The 14919-nt window shown below is 37.9% G+C and overlaps 1 protein-coding gene across 1 annotated transcript; it reads right to left on the bottom strand.

Annotated features, from left to right (window-relative positions):
- Positions 1-12888: 12888 nt before the first annotated feature.
- On the bottom strand, positions 12889-13731 carry LOC131818929 (M-phase phosphoprotein 6). Its single transcript, XM_059153712.1, has one exon. The coding sequence runs from the start codon at positions 13719-13721 to the stop codon at positions 13236-13238; it is 486 nt and encodes a 161-aa protein (XP_059009695.1). The 5' UTR covers positions 13722-13731; the 3' UTR covers positions 12889-13235.
- Between the last annotated feature and the right edge of the window lie 1188 nt (positions 13732-14919).

Genomic DNA, 14919 nt, shown 5'->3' with positions numbered 1-14919 from the left:
TCTGTCTGCCTGTGCTCGCTCTCGCTCGCTCTCTTTCTGACAAATAAATAAATAAAATCTTTAAAAAAAAAAAGAATCAATTCCATGTATGTCTTATTCTCCACATCACTCTTCTCTGAGTCAAGGGTATCTTACTTTGAGGGGAGTTTCTAGTTAGGAACCTTGGGCTCCATAATATAGCAAACCCCTGGATATAGGGTGGGCGGAATACACCAGGAAGCCAGAAAGCATAGGAAATACCCACAACAGTCCATCTCTTGTTGGCCAGCATCAGCATGTACTCTCCTTCCTTCCCAACATAAAACAAACAAGCAAATAAACAAAAATGCTTCCTCATATAATGCAACTGTAACCTGTACAGGTCAAAATATGCAGTCTCCATAAGAGTAAATCCAAGATAACATTAGTGAATGCATCTAACTTCACATTTAGAATTTCTAGGTGATGTTCATTCATTTTCTGGTTCTTGCACAATCCCATCTTGATGTCCCATATCTTGTGGAATAATTGGTAGAGATATCTATGAACAGTATGCCCCTTAGAAAATAACAGGGATGGGTGACAGGGAAAAAATGTTCTAATAGATTATGAATAAATAAGACAAAGTAAGAAAGAAAATATAGGTAGCCAACAGCCTTTTAAACCCCCACCCCCCGGGGCACCTGGGTGACTCAGTCTGTTGGGCAACTGATTCTTGGTTTCAGCTCAGGTTGTGTTCTCAGGGTCCTGGGATCGAGCCCTCAGCTTGGGCTCCTCATTCAGCTGAGAGTCTAATTGAGATTTTTTTCTCCCTCTCCCTCTGCCTCTTCCCACCCCCTCAAATAAATTAGTGAAATCTTCTAAAAAATAAAAATAAACGTCACCTGGAAAATCTGTTACCTGCCTTGTGAGTAGCAGGAACCTTATTTCCTTGTTCAAATCAGAATTTATCATTAAATAAAAAACCCTCTTTATATCACATTATTCAGTGATTTGAGGAATACCAAAATGGCTATGTGGTACTCGCAATTTCTAATTCAATGGAATGAATCTGATGGAATAGTTTCTCCATCAACAGACCTCCAAACCAGCAATGCCCAGAGATGGTAATTTTTTAAATAAGAGGGAACAAATATTTTGGTAGGAGATCATTAGGTGTAATACTAATATGTGCTATCCCAGTCTCCATTCTGGGTACCATATATTGGTTCTGATGAGACCATGTACTAGATGTGAGGACAATAGCAAACTTTATAAAGTATGGTCTTGTAGATGGCACTCTTATTTAGTTTTTAAGTTTTAGAATACTGTAGAGTTCTAAAATGTCTGAACTTTGTGGGTGATGAGGTATAGAATAAAACCAGCAAATCTCAAGAGCATCAACCCATTGCTTTACTTTTTTCACTATAAAAGAAGTCCTTTGGTCCAGAGCAATGTTATGTAGGAAATGTGATTATGAATAAGGAGTCCCTAATATTCATAGCGGGTCTTGTTGCCATAAGCATGTCAGGTAAATTTAATCCCCATGGAGTATCTATCCCAATAAAGAAAAAAAAGTATTACCTCTCTTATAATGGAAGAAATCTAGCTAACTGGTCAACCTGGTGATGGCACACTCCTGTTGCTCTGGTTGGATACTGTGGTAAACTGCTTGGGTACCAGCAATTGTGAAGCAATCCCTAGTGAGGGTAGATCCACATTGTTAATACTGTGAATAACTACATGGTTCATGAGCCAGTGAACAAGCATTGGGTGGCTGGGTGAAGCTAATATCCATAGAACTTGTCATCTTGACCTCTTAATCTCAAAGAACTTCTAGAGGGGTAAGACAAAGAGAATAGGTACAAATATTCTCACTCTCTGGATACATTTCAAGGGGTCCTTCTCTTTCCAGGCCTACTTGCTATCAATACTCCAAGTGTACCATTTTCAAATCATTGTCCCTCAGTGCTAACCACTGGATAAGAATCAATGTAGATATCTTGTGCTATCTTTCTTAACATAGAGCACGCATGAGATTTAGATCTTAAAGTTCTGGCCACTGGGTGAATTTTCCTCCCCGATCAGTCCATAAAGCCCCCTGGGAGAGGTCATAAAGCTCCAGCAGTGTATTTCCAGTGGCCACCAGCATTCTGTGCAGCTATTTAGAAATCAGGCAACTGTTTTTTTGCAACTGGTCATACCGAACTCTCCATGAATCTGAAATTCTGAGGGTCGTAGAAGTGCCAATGAGAGTAATATACACTGGGGATATGAGATATCTAGGACTTTCTTTCTATAGCCCTCCATTTGATGATGAAATGTTGATCCTGCATGACTTAATAACCTGGTAGACCAGGTGACATTCTACTTGTAATGGGGACCCAGGTTGTAGTTGTTTGTGTAACCATAATCAGCTGTGTAGCAAGGGAAGAGCTAGTTCATAAAAAGGATGTTGATTTCTTATCAAAGTGAGTGTATCTACTCCAAAATCCTAGGGCCCTCTGCCATAGTTTATCCTACCAGGCTTTCCACAAACTCCTTACAGCATTCTGACTGGCCACAGACACTCTCAGTACTGTTGGATCCTTGGTTAAGAATCAAATGGTCAAAGGGCTTCACTCAGACTATACAGCCTTCTACCAAGACCTAAAGTATGATGCATGCTCGTTTCCAGAATCCAAAGAGAACAAATATTGCCCCTCTGTCTTAACTGATATATGTGTAAAGTTCAGCAACTTGTCTTTCAACTTTGGAGAAGAGATACCCTGACATCTCGCAGATCACTGAATCCTGGAAAGTCCATGAATACAAGTCCCCGTGTAATTGGGGGCTTTATTTCCTAACCTTTTGCATGCATTTAACTTACAAATGCATCTAAAATACTTTTATTTCCAACTCTCTGGGTGTTATTGGCACGCTTTAAACTAGGAAAAGCCTTAACCGCCAGATCTAGATTTTTTTTTTTTAAGATTTTACTTATTTATTTGACAGAGATCACAAGTAGGCAGAGAGGCAGGCAGAGAGAAGGGAGGAAGCAGGTTCCCTGCCAGGCAGAGAGCCTAACCTGGGGCTCAATCCCAGGACCCTGGGATCATGACCTGAGCTGAAGGCAGAGGCTTTAACCCACTGAGCCACCCAGGCGTCCCTGGATCTAGATTTTGATGGCTCTACAGGTCAATTTGGATTAAGTGGTCTGTTCAGTGCTAATGATCCCTATGGGTCAAATCTATGACTGAGAGTAGGATGCAAAATATATATATATAATAGCTTTAAGTGGGCTCCATGGTGGGGCTTGAACTCATGAACCTGAGATCAAGACCTGAACTGAGATCAAGAGATCGATGCTCAACCCAGGGCTGGTATACAGTGTGAAGCTGGTACCACAGAGACCTGCCACACTTGAATGCTGAAAGCCTCTCCATCCGTCTCACAAGGATCAATTCTGCATGGCATGACATGCCCCAGTGGGAGATGAAAGGGAGACTGTGTGGAAGTACAGGGTGGGATGTTGCCTAAAAAAGAGGGGGTTAAATAAAAAAGACACAATTACTGCCTGAGGATTTGGAGACATGGTATAAGAGTAATTTCACACTAAGGATGGCAGAGCAGAATGGTGGAGCCTGGGACACAGATGACATCATGGTCATACAGAAGAAAAGGCACGATGATTTGATGAAGTATTCTTAATTGATGACTGACCAAGATAAAGTCATTCATTTTTTTTTAAGATTTATGTATTTTTTATTTGAAAGAACACAAGTGGGAGGGCCAGAGGGAGAGAGAATCCCAAGCAGACCCAACACCAAGCATGGAGTCCCATGCAAGGCTCGATCTCGTGACCCCGAGATTATGACCTGAGCTGAAACCAAGAGTTGGACACTTAACTGACTGTGCCACCCAGGCACCTTGAAAAGGGCATTTGAGGAGGTGAGAGCAAAATCCTGACTTTGAAGAACCAAGTTGTGAAGATACTGTGGGTGAGGAATATACTAGGTAAAGAACAAGTGTGAAGGAACAAGAAACCACAAGTGCAAAAATAAGAAACAAGAGAAACCAGGAAAAACTCATGCAAGAAATAATAAGCATAGAAATTTACAAGATACTTTGTTAAGTTTAACTGCAGACTAAAAAATAATGTCTGTTTAATGCATGACTTTTTTTAAAAGGTGGAACTAACATTCTTTATCTGTGCTGTCCAATATAGTAGCCACTAGCAATATGTGGCTATTGTAATTGCACACCTAGACATGGCTAGTCCAAACTGCGATGTCCTGTTAGTACAAAAGGCATAGAACTTAATAGAATATCTTCCTAACAATTTTGTATTAATTACATGTTGAAATTATAATATCTTGGACATGTTGCATTAAAATATATTATTAAAACTTATTGCATCTGTTTTTTTTTAACTTTTTAAATATCTCCACACACAAAAAATTTTTTTTGAAGTCACCTGTGGCTCACATTGTATTTTCACTGGGGCACTGTTTAGACACTGACAGTTTGGAGAGGGTGTTCAGAAGGTAGTTAAAGCATACTCAAGCCCTTGACTTCTTTATTTGGGAGGAGGATAAAGATATTGAATATCATTAAGTGTTGTTAGAAATTTTCGTGATTGATTTTTGCAGGTCAGAAATATAACAGTAATCATTAAAATTCAGTGGGGGCAATACCACTTCCTATGGGGTGTTTTGAAAATTTATGGGGTGATTGATTGATTGATTGATTTTAGAGATAGAGCATGCAAGTGAGGAGGAACAGGAGAAGGAGACAAACTCAAGCAGGCTCTCCCCTGAGTGCAGAGCCGGAAGTGGGGCTCACTCCTACTCCATGCTCTCCATGGAGGCTTCTTCTTTCTCTTCCCCTGACCCTCCCCCCACTCACCTATCTTTTCCTCTCTCTTGCTATCAAATAAATAAAATCTTTTAAAAAATGGGCATGCCTAGTGGCCAGTCGGTCAGCTGTCTGCGTTTGGCTCAGGTTATGATCCCAGGGTCCTGGGACTGAGCCCCACATTGGGCTCTCTGATCCACGGGGAGCCCGCTTCCTCCTCTCTCTCTCTCTCTCTCTCTCTCTCTCTGCCTGCCTCTCTGCCTGCTTGTGATCTCTGTCTGTAAAATAAAGAAATAAAATCTTTAAAAAAAAGACAAGAGATTATAGAATGGGTGACAAAACAAAATCTAGGTATATGGTGTTTATAAGAGATAAACCTTAAGAAAGTATTGAAAAAAAAAAAAGGACTGAAGATAAAGGAAAAAATGTCTCATGCAAACTCTTGGCAAAATAAAGTAAATACAGCAATGTTAATACCACTCAAATAGTACATTTGAACAAGCACATTTATAGGAATGAAGAATGAATATTAAATAATAATAATAAAAAACATGCCATGAAGATTTAACAGTGAAGAACCTGTATGGCTCTAGTAATATAGTCTCAAAATATGTAAGTTACAACTTGAGAAGGAATTATAAGGAGAAGTTAACAAATCTACAATCGTAGATTTTTTTTACCATAACAGTACATAAATTGATTCATTAGTTACAAACAGTAAGAATATATTAAAATTTAACAACACAACTATCTTGATTTACAAGGTATATTGTGAAAGCTTCTCTGCAAAAATACATTTAAAAAAAAAAAGACTTTATTTATTTATTTGACACAGAGACAGAGATCACAGGTAGGCAGAGAGAGAGGGAAGTAGGCTCCCTGCTGAGCAGATAAGCCTGATGTGAGCCTGATTCGGGGCTTGATCCCAGGACCCTGAGATCAGGACCTGAGCCGAAAGCAGAGGCTTAACCCACTGAGCCGCCCAGGCGCCCCCATTTTTTATACTTCTTTACAAGCACAAACAGAATATTTCCCATGCTTCAAAGACTGAATACCCTATAGTCCACCTGCTGGACTACAAGGTAATTAAATTACTAGCAATAAAGGAAGGAAGGGAGAGAGGGTGGGAGGGAGGAAGGAAGGAAATCAAAGCATATTTGGAGACCCAAAACAATCTTAAATTTTTTATCAGTCAAAAAGCAATTATAATAGAAATCAGGAAACAGTAAAAACTAAAAAATATGGAACTTTATATCAAAATGGGGATCTAAAATTAATAGCTTTAAATGCATTAACTACAAGAAAAATTGAAAATACAAAAGTTTTCTATTCAAGTGGTTTCAAAAAATAAACTCAAAGAAAGAAAAAGATGAAATAAACATCAGACTCTAATGAGATAAGCAACAAGCAAAAATACCAAAGATACATTTATAACAGTGAAAATTTGTTTGGGGGAGAAACAAAGTAAAACTTTTTAAAAAAGATTTTGTTATTTATGAGAGAGAGAGAAAAAATGAGCTTAAGTGAGGGGCCTGGCATGGGGGGGAGAGAAGATTCTCCACTGAGCAGGGAGCCTGATGCAGGGCTCTATCCCAGGACCCTGAGATCATAACCCGAACCAAAGGCTGAACAGTTAACCCAGGTGCCCCTGAACAAAACTTTAATATAATTCATCAAGAAAAAGGAAATGCATAAAAATTAGGACTATCAGAGATTTAACTTTAGATACATTAGTCATTAAAAATCAGTAAATACATTTAATGCTAGCATTGTAAATACTTAGATTAAATTATCAACTTTTTCAAATTAACAAAATTTTCTTGAAAAGAAACAGGAAATTTCAATAGGCCATTAGCCATTTAAGAAAAGTAATAATGGTGTGCCTTGGTGGCTGAGGTGGTTAAGTGTCTGCCTACAGCTCAGGTCATGATCCCAAGGTCCTGGGATCAATCCCCATGTTGGGCTCCCTGCTCAGCAGGGAGTCTGCTTCTCCCTCTGCCTCTGACCCTTCCCCCTGCTCCTTCTCTCATTCTCTCTCTCCCAGATAAATAAATAAAATCTTTTAAAAAATGTATTAATAGTCTAAGAACTCCCAGCCAAAAGACGCTTTGAACAAATGATTAAAAGGGCTTTTAAAAAAGATTTTATTTTTAAGCAATCTCTGCACCCAACGTGTGGCTCAAACCCACAACCCAGAGACAGGAGTAGCATGCTCCATGGACTAAGCCAGTCAGGGACCCCAATTATAAGTAAGTTTTTAACCTTCAAGGAAAAAATAATTTATGTCTTAAAAAAACTGTTAAAACTGTTCCACTGACTAGAAAAAGAAGACTACTAATTGTACTTTGAGATTACTATAACCGTAACAGCTTAAACAAAGAAAATCCAATGAACAAAAAAATCATACACTGATCTCATTTATTATCATATAAACAAAAATCCTACATAAAATACTAAGAAATAAATTATAGCTGTGAGTTAAAAGAAGGGATAGTGTGACAAAGTGGTGTTTATTCCAGAAATGCAAAGATAAATTTATTTATTTATTTTTGTAAAAGATTTTATTTATTTATTTGACAGAGATCACAAGGAGGCAGAAAGGCAGGCAGAGAGAGAGAGGAGGAAGCAGTCTCCCTGCTGAGCAGAGAGCCCAATGCAGGGTTTGATCCCAGGACCCAGGGATCATAACCCAAGCGGAAGGCAGAGGCTTTAATTCACTGAGCCACCCAGGGGCCCAGTAAAGATAAATTTAATATCAGGAAAGATATCAGCTGATAAGCTGTACTATTAGATTAATGAAGACAAATCATATACTCAGCCAAGGGAGAAAAAAATGGTTGATAAAATTCAAGATTACATCAAGATTAAAGTGGGGAAAGCCCCTTTTGGGTAACTAGGAATAGAGGACAACTTTTTAATTTCATAAAAGCTACTTCATAAAACCCATTAAAAACACCTTGTTTAATAAGGAAACACTAGAAGCCATATCAGTAGACATAGGATAAGCATTTGAAAGAATATTACACTATAAGTTAACTGAAATTTAAATAAAAACTTTTAAAAAACCATTTGATTATATTAAATATAACTTCCTAATTTGAAAACAAAACAAAAATTTAGCCAGTCATAGAGTACCTGGGTGGCTCAGTCAGTTAAGCATCTGACTCTTGATCTCAGCTCAGGTCTTTGTCTCAGGATCATGGGTTTAGCCCCCCACCCCCCCCCCCCGCCCCCAACATTGGGCTCCACACTAGGTGTGGAGCCTACTTAAAAAAAAAAAAAAAGAAAAGAAAAGAAAAAATTTAGCCACTCTGATATAGAAGAGAACATTTTTTTAAAATTTTTATTTATTTATTTGACAGAGAGAAATCACAAGTAGACTGAGAGGCAGGCAGAGAGAGAGAGAGAGGGAAGCAGGCTCCCCGCCGAGCAGAGAGCCCGATGCGGGACTCGATCCCAGGACGCTGAGATCATGACCTGAGCCGAAGGCAGCGGCTTAACCCACTGAGCCACCCAGGTGCCCCTAGAAGAGAACATTTTTAACCTGCTAAAGCATTGCTAACAAAAACCTAAAATGTATTATATACTTTAGGCTAAAACACCAGAGGTATTCACAGTAAGTCTGGATAAGACAAGGACAGCTCCCAAAACAGCCCACATTCAACTGGAGTTTCTAGTTAAGTACTACAGTACGCTAGCCTTTAAGACCACCAAATTATTCCAGATTAGAAAAATACTTGAACTCCAGTTCATTTTATGAAAATAACTTAATCTTAGTCCTAAAGTATGATAAAATAAGTATGACAAAAATAAGTCTTAAAGGGGCACCTGGGTGGCTCAGTGGGTTAAGCCTCTGCCTTCAGCTCAGGTCATGATCTTAGGGTCCTGGGATTGAGCCCTACATTGGGCTTTCTGCTCAGCAGGGAGCCTACGCACTCCCACCCCACCCACCGCCTGCCTCTCTGCCTATTTGTGATCTCTGTCAAACAAATAAATAAAATCTTTTAAAAAAGTCTTAAAAATAAGTAAATCTTTAAAAGGATTTTATTTATTAGAGGGGAAGTGAGAGAGTATGAGAGGGGAGACGGTCAGATGGAGAAGCCGACTTCCCACGGAGCTGGGAGCCTGATGTAGGACTTGATCCTCGGTCTCTGGGATCATGACCTGAGCTGAAGGCAGTCACCCAGCCAACTGAGCCATCCAGGAGCCCCAAAATAAGTCTTAAAGTAGGGGGGGAAATCCACATTTATACAGCAATTTCACTTATATGTAAAGATGCAAAAATTCTAAATGTTATTACATGATGTATAGGTTATTAAAATATTCATATATGTAGAGGAAGAGAGTTATAATTTCACATTTTCTTAATATAGAACTCTAATTACTCTAGGCCTTTCTTAGTTCTTTGTTCTACTAGACATATGTATACATCATATAGATGTGTGTTATATATGTTTATATATTATTATACACACATGTTATTTTTGCTTCAGTCTTGGCTGAAACTGGAATTGTAGAATGTGAGCTTCTAAGTAACAGTTAATGTTGTCAGCAATGAGATGCTGAGCAATTCATAAACATTTTTTTGCAAAGGCTGGAGCCTAAGAATATTAAAATGTCAAATTAGAGATAACAAAAAACAAAGAACAACAACAAAAAGAACCCCATTTATTATATTCTACTTGTGATTGTATTCTGCAAAACTTCTGGTGTACTTTTCTAATTACATATTGTATTATCACAGTCTCCAAGGCTGTCTTCTGCAGTGGAACTGACCATAACCCAAGCTGTAAATAATTGAATTTTCCTAGAAAGTTTCCAGATTTATTATATCCTTAGCTTTGCCATTCAATCAAAATATTAAGAAGTAACTAACTCTACGAGAATCTTTTTTTTAAATTTATTTTTATTTTTTTTATTTATTTATCAGAGAGAGAGAGGGGGAGAGAGTGAGCACAGGCAGACAGAATGGCAGGCAGAGGCAGAGGGAGAAGCAGGCTCCCCGCTGAGCTAGGAGCCGGATGTGGGACTCGATGCCAGGACACTGGGATGATGACCCCAGCCGAAGGCAGCTGCTTAACCAACTGAGCCACCCAGGCGTCCCGAGAATCTTTTTTTTTTTAAGATTTTATTTATTTATTTGACAGAGAGAGATCACAAGTAAGTGGAGAGGCAGGCAGAGAGAGAGGAAGGGAAACAGGCTCCCTGCTGAGCAGAGAGCCCGATGCAGGACTCAATCCCAGGACCCTGGGATCATGACCTGAGCTGAAGGCAGTGGCTTAACTCACTGAGCCACCCAGGCGCCCCAACTCTATGAGAATCTTTGTCTTAAAACTTAACACATGGGATATTTTGCTTTCATATTATAGCAAAATAGAATTTATGTTGTAATAAAGCATACTGTAATACAAGGAAATATTTTATTACTCAGTAAGTTAAAGGATAAAAATTGTATGATTACCACCAGAAGATGTATGATAAAGCTTAGTTGTCATTTCTAATTAAATTAATATAAAGATAGAAAGGCCAGCCTTTACTATGACCAAAGCTGTCTACCAAACCCCATGGGGAATATGCTACTTATTGAAATACTGAAGCCATTTCCATTTATATCTGGAAGGAGATGAGGACATGTATACTCATTTCAGTTACTAAACATGGTTTTAGAAATGTAAACCAATCAATAGAGCCAGAAAATAATTGATGTAAACACGGGAAAGGAAGAGTCAGAATTATTTCTATTTAAATCCTATATATACACATCTGGATAAACAAAGACACCATAGGAAAACATTATTTGGTATGATGACTAAATATAAGACCCATATAAAAATTAATACTATTTTCTATACAAGCTATAACCAGTTAAAAATGAATATATATATAGTACCAAAGTCATGAAACACAAGAATAAATAAATCTGAACAAGGGGCACCTGCCCAGCTCAGTCAGTAGAGCATGTGACTCTTGATCTTGGAGTTGGGAGTTCAAACCCCATGTTGGGTGTAGAGATTACTTAAAAATAAAATCTTAAAAAAAAAATCTGAACAAGAAAGAAATGAGATTCATATGAAATACTATAAAATTTTATTAAAGGGAATATAATAAGAAAAATCAGTGTCAAAGACCATGTTCCTTAAAATAAATTTTTAATAGAATAAAAATTCAATTAATAAGTTGATATAATTCTAAGCAAGCGAGAGAGTAGGCAGAAAAGAAAAAAATTGTGGTGGGGGACTTGGCTTATCAGATTTTAAAATATTGTATATTCTAGTTACTGTAATACTTCAACAATTGAATTTAGTTGGGCAAATAAACATACACACTACAACTCTTTCAACCATATAGATATACAATAGATGAATCCAGAAGTTGAGGCTAGATCATGTCTTTTGAAAATTATTATGTTTTCCTGAATTTAGGATATACAGACCCTGGATATATCATTAAGTGAAAGAGGTTAGGTCTTAGAGAATTTGAGTAAATTATCTTATATGGTAGTAATTAATACAGCATTAGGCTTTTCTTATTAGAATTTTTATATTTCTTTATAAATTGTAAATGGGACTGAATCCTTAATTTCTCTTTCTTCTGTCTTATTGTTGGTGTAGAGAAATGCAACTGATTTCTGTGCATTGACTTTATATCCTGACACTTTACTGAATTCCTGTACAAGTTCTAGCAGTTTGGGAGTGGAGTCTTTTGGGTTTTCCACATATAGTATCATATTATCTGCGAAGAGTGATAGTTTGACTTCTTCTTTGCCGATTTGGATGCCTTTAATTTCCTTTTGCTGTCTGGTTGCTGAGGCTAGGACTTCTAGTACTATGTTGAATAGCAGTGGTGATAATGGACATCCCTGCCATGTTCCTGACCTTAGCGGAAAAGCTTTCAATTTTTCTCCATTGAGAATGATCTTTGCAGTGGGGTTTTCATAGATGGCTTTGATAATATTGAGGTATGTGCCCTCTATCCCTACACTTTGAAGAGTTTTGATCAGGAAGGGATGCTGTACTTTGTCAAATGCTTTTTCAGCATCTATTGAGAGTATCATATGGTTCTGGTTCTTTTATTGATGTGTTGTATCACATTGACTGATTTGCAGATGTTGAACCAACCTTGCAGCCCTGGAATAAATCCCACTTGGTCGTGGTGAATAATCCTTTTAATGTACTGTTGAATCCTATTGGCTAGTATTTTGGTGAGAATTTTCGCATCTGTGTTCATCAAGAATATTGATCTATAGCTCTCTTTTTTGATGGGATCCTTGTCTGGTTTTGGGATCAAGGTGATGCTGGCCTCATAAAATTAGTTTGGAAATTTCCCTTCCATTTCTATTTTTTGGAACAGTTTCAGGAGAATAGGAATTACTTATTCTTTAAATGTTTGGTAGAATTCCCCCGGGAAGCCGTCTGGCCCTGGGCTTTTGTTTGGAGATTTTTAATGACTATTTCAATCTCCTTACTGGTTATGGGTCTGTTCAGGCTTTCTATTTCTTCCTGGTTCAGTTGTGGTAGTTTATATGTTTCTAGGAATGCATCCATTTCTTCCAGATTGTCAAATTTGTTGGCATAGAGTTGCTCATAGTATGTTCTTATAATAGTTTGTATTTCTTTGGTGTTAGTTGTGATCTCTCCTCTTTCATTCATGATTTTATTTATTTGGGTCCTTTCTCTTTTCTTTTTGATAAGTCTGGCCAGGGGTTTATCAATTTTATTAATTCTTTCAAAGAACCAGCTCCTAGTTTCTGCTCTGATCTTTATGATTTCTCTTCTCCTGCTGGGCTTAGGGTTTCTTTCTTGTTCTTTCTCCAGCTCCTTTAGGTGTAGGGTTAGGTTGTGTATTTGAGACCTTTCTTGTTTCTTTTTTTTTTTTTATTACAGAACAATTTTTTATTAATAAAAGCCTTAAACAAAACCCCACAATTCCACAAACTAACAATGACCTGGCAGCATGCCAGTACTTTGGGCCGGAGTGGCACGTTTGCTCTTGATGAATTTACATATGATAAGTCCTCATGACATTTGATTCCAAAATATATGGATAAATTGGCTTGGCATGATTAGTAATTTAATGTAAAATATAAACATAAAGGCAACTTAAACACTGGTTTAATTTATGTATGTCAATTCAAGGTCAGTGACTAGAAAGCTCTATTAAAAAAAAACCTGTGGTCAAAAAGATCTTTAATTAGGAAGCAACCACCTACCTCTGTATATTTGAAGATCGAGGGCTAAAAATCCCATCCTGAGGAACACCATTAAGCAAAGGATGTATAACATCCACCACCTGTGTTTCAAAAATGGCATCTTTCCAAAATTGTCTACTTCTTTACAAATAAACATTATAGTATTAATAATTGTAGAGAAGCCATCAGAATGAGTTCCAAAACATGCTAACTCTCACGAAGCTTCCCTGAGCTCTGTCTCAAAGCATCTACTTTAATCCTGGGGCTTTAGAAACATCTTCTTTACTTTAACTGTTGGTTTTATGTGTCCATTTTCATCTTCTTCATAACTGGCACGGTCTCTTTTTTTGGCAAACTTTTTTCCAATTGTCCCCACCAAGGTCTCATATCTTCTGGCCATTTCTTCATCTGACACATCGAGCTCCACTGCTTCATCTTCAACTTCTTCCACCTTGTTCTTAGCGTTCATCTGGAGCATTAATTTCTCAACCTCAGGATTAAATCCTCTGAATGACATTCTTCCATAGAGAAGATCTTCACATAACAAGAAACTCTGCTCTTCTATTATGAAACACTCTTTTTCTTTAAGCTCTGGCAAATCCAAATACCAATGCTCTTCGCTAATGATTTTCTTTTCTTCCTCTTCTAGTTGTTTCTTGGTCTCCAAGTCCAGGCCCCTTTGCATGAACTTCATGCGCAGCAGGTTCTTGGACAATTTCGTCTTGCGCTCGGCCGCCATATTGGCTCCCGCTCCCACCTTTCTTGTTTCTTGAGAAAGGCTTGTACCGCTATATATTTTCCTCTCAGGACTGCCTTTGTTGTGTCCCACAGATTTTGAACCGTTGTATTTTCATTATCATTTGTTTCCATGATTTTTTTCAATTCTTCTTTAATTTCCTGGTTGACCCATTCATTCTTTAGAAGGATGCTGTTTAGTCTCCATGTATTTGGGTTCTTTCCAAACTTCCTCTTGTGGTTGATTTCTAGCTTCAGAGAATTGTAGTCTGAAAATATGCAGGGAATGAACCCAATCTTTTGATACCGGCTGAGTCCTGATTTAGGACCGAGGATGTGATCTATTCTGGAGAATGTTCCACGTGCACTAGAGAAGAATGTATATTCTGTTGCTTTGGGATGAATTGTTCTGAATATATCTGTGATGTCCATCTGGTCCAGTGTGTCGTTTAAGGCCTTTATTTCCTTGTTGATCTTTTGCTTGGATGATCTGTCCATTTCTGTAAGGGGAGTGTTAAAGTCCCCTACTATTATTGTATTATTGTTGATGTGTTTCTTTGATTTTGTTATTAATTGGTTTGTATAGTTGGCTGCTCCCACGTTGGGGGGCATAGATATTTAAAATTGTTAGATCTTCTGTGGACAGACCCTTTGAGTATGATATAGTGTCCTTCCTCATCTCTTATTATAGTCTTTGGCTTAAAATATAATTGATCTGATATAAGGATTGCCACTCCTGCTTTCTTCTGATGTCCATTAGCATGGTAAATTCTTTTCCACCCCCACTTTAAATCTGGAGGTGTCTTCGGGCTTAAAATGAGTTTCTTGGAGGCAACATATAGATGGGTTTTGTTTTTTTATCCATTCTGATACCCTGTGTCTTTTGATTGGGGCATTTAGCCCATTAACATTCAGGGTAACTATTGAGAGATACAAATTTAGTGCCATTGTATTGCCTGTAAGGTGACTGTTACTGTATATGGTCTCTGTTCCTTTCTGATCTACCACCTACCTGTAGGCTCTCTCTTTGCTTAGAGGACTCCTTTCAATATTTCCTGTAGAGCTGGTTTGGTGTTTGCAAATTCTTTCAGTTTTTGTTTGTCCTGGAAGCTTATAATCTCTCCTTCTATTTTCAATGATAGCCTAGCTGGATATAGTATTCTTGGCTGCATGTTTTTCTCGTTTAGTGCTCTGAAAATATC

Source organism: Mustela lutreola, chromosome 16, assembly GCF_030435805.1.
Source record: "Mustela lutreola isolate mMusLut2 chromosome 16, mMusLut2.pri, whole genome shotgun sequence".
NCBI lineage: Eukaryota > Metazoa > Chordata > Mammalia > Carnivora > Mustelidae > Mustela > Mustela lutreola.
The sequence above is the reverse complement of the archived record's forward strand: the minus strand, read 5'-3'. Positions and strand labels throughout refer to the sequence as shown.

Excerpts from the sequence above, each read along its gene's own strand:
- LOC131818929 (XM_059153712.1), bottom strand. The coding sequence starts at position 13,721 with ATGGCGGCCGAGCGCAAGACGAAATTGTCCAAGAACCTGCTGCGCATG.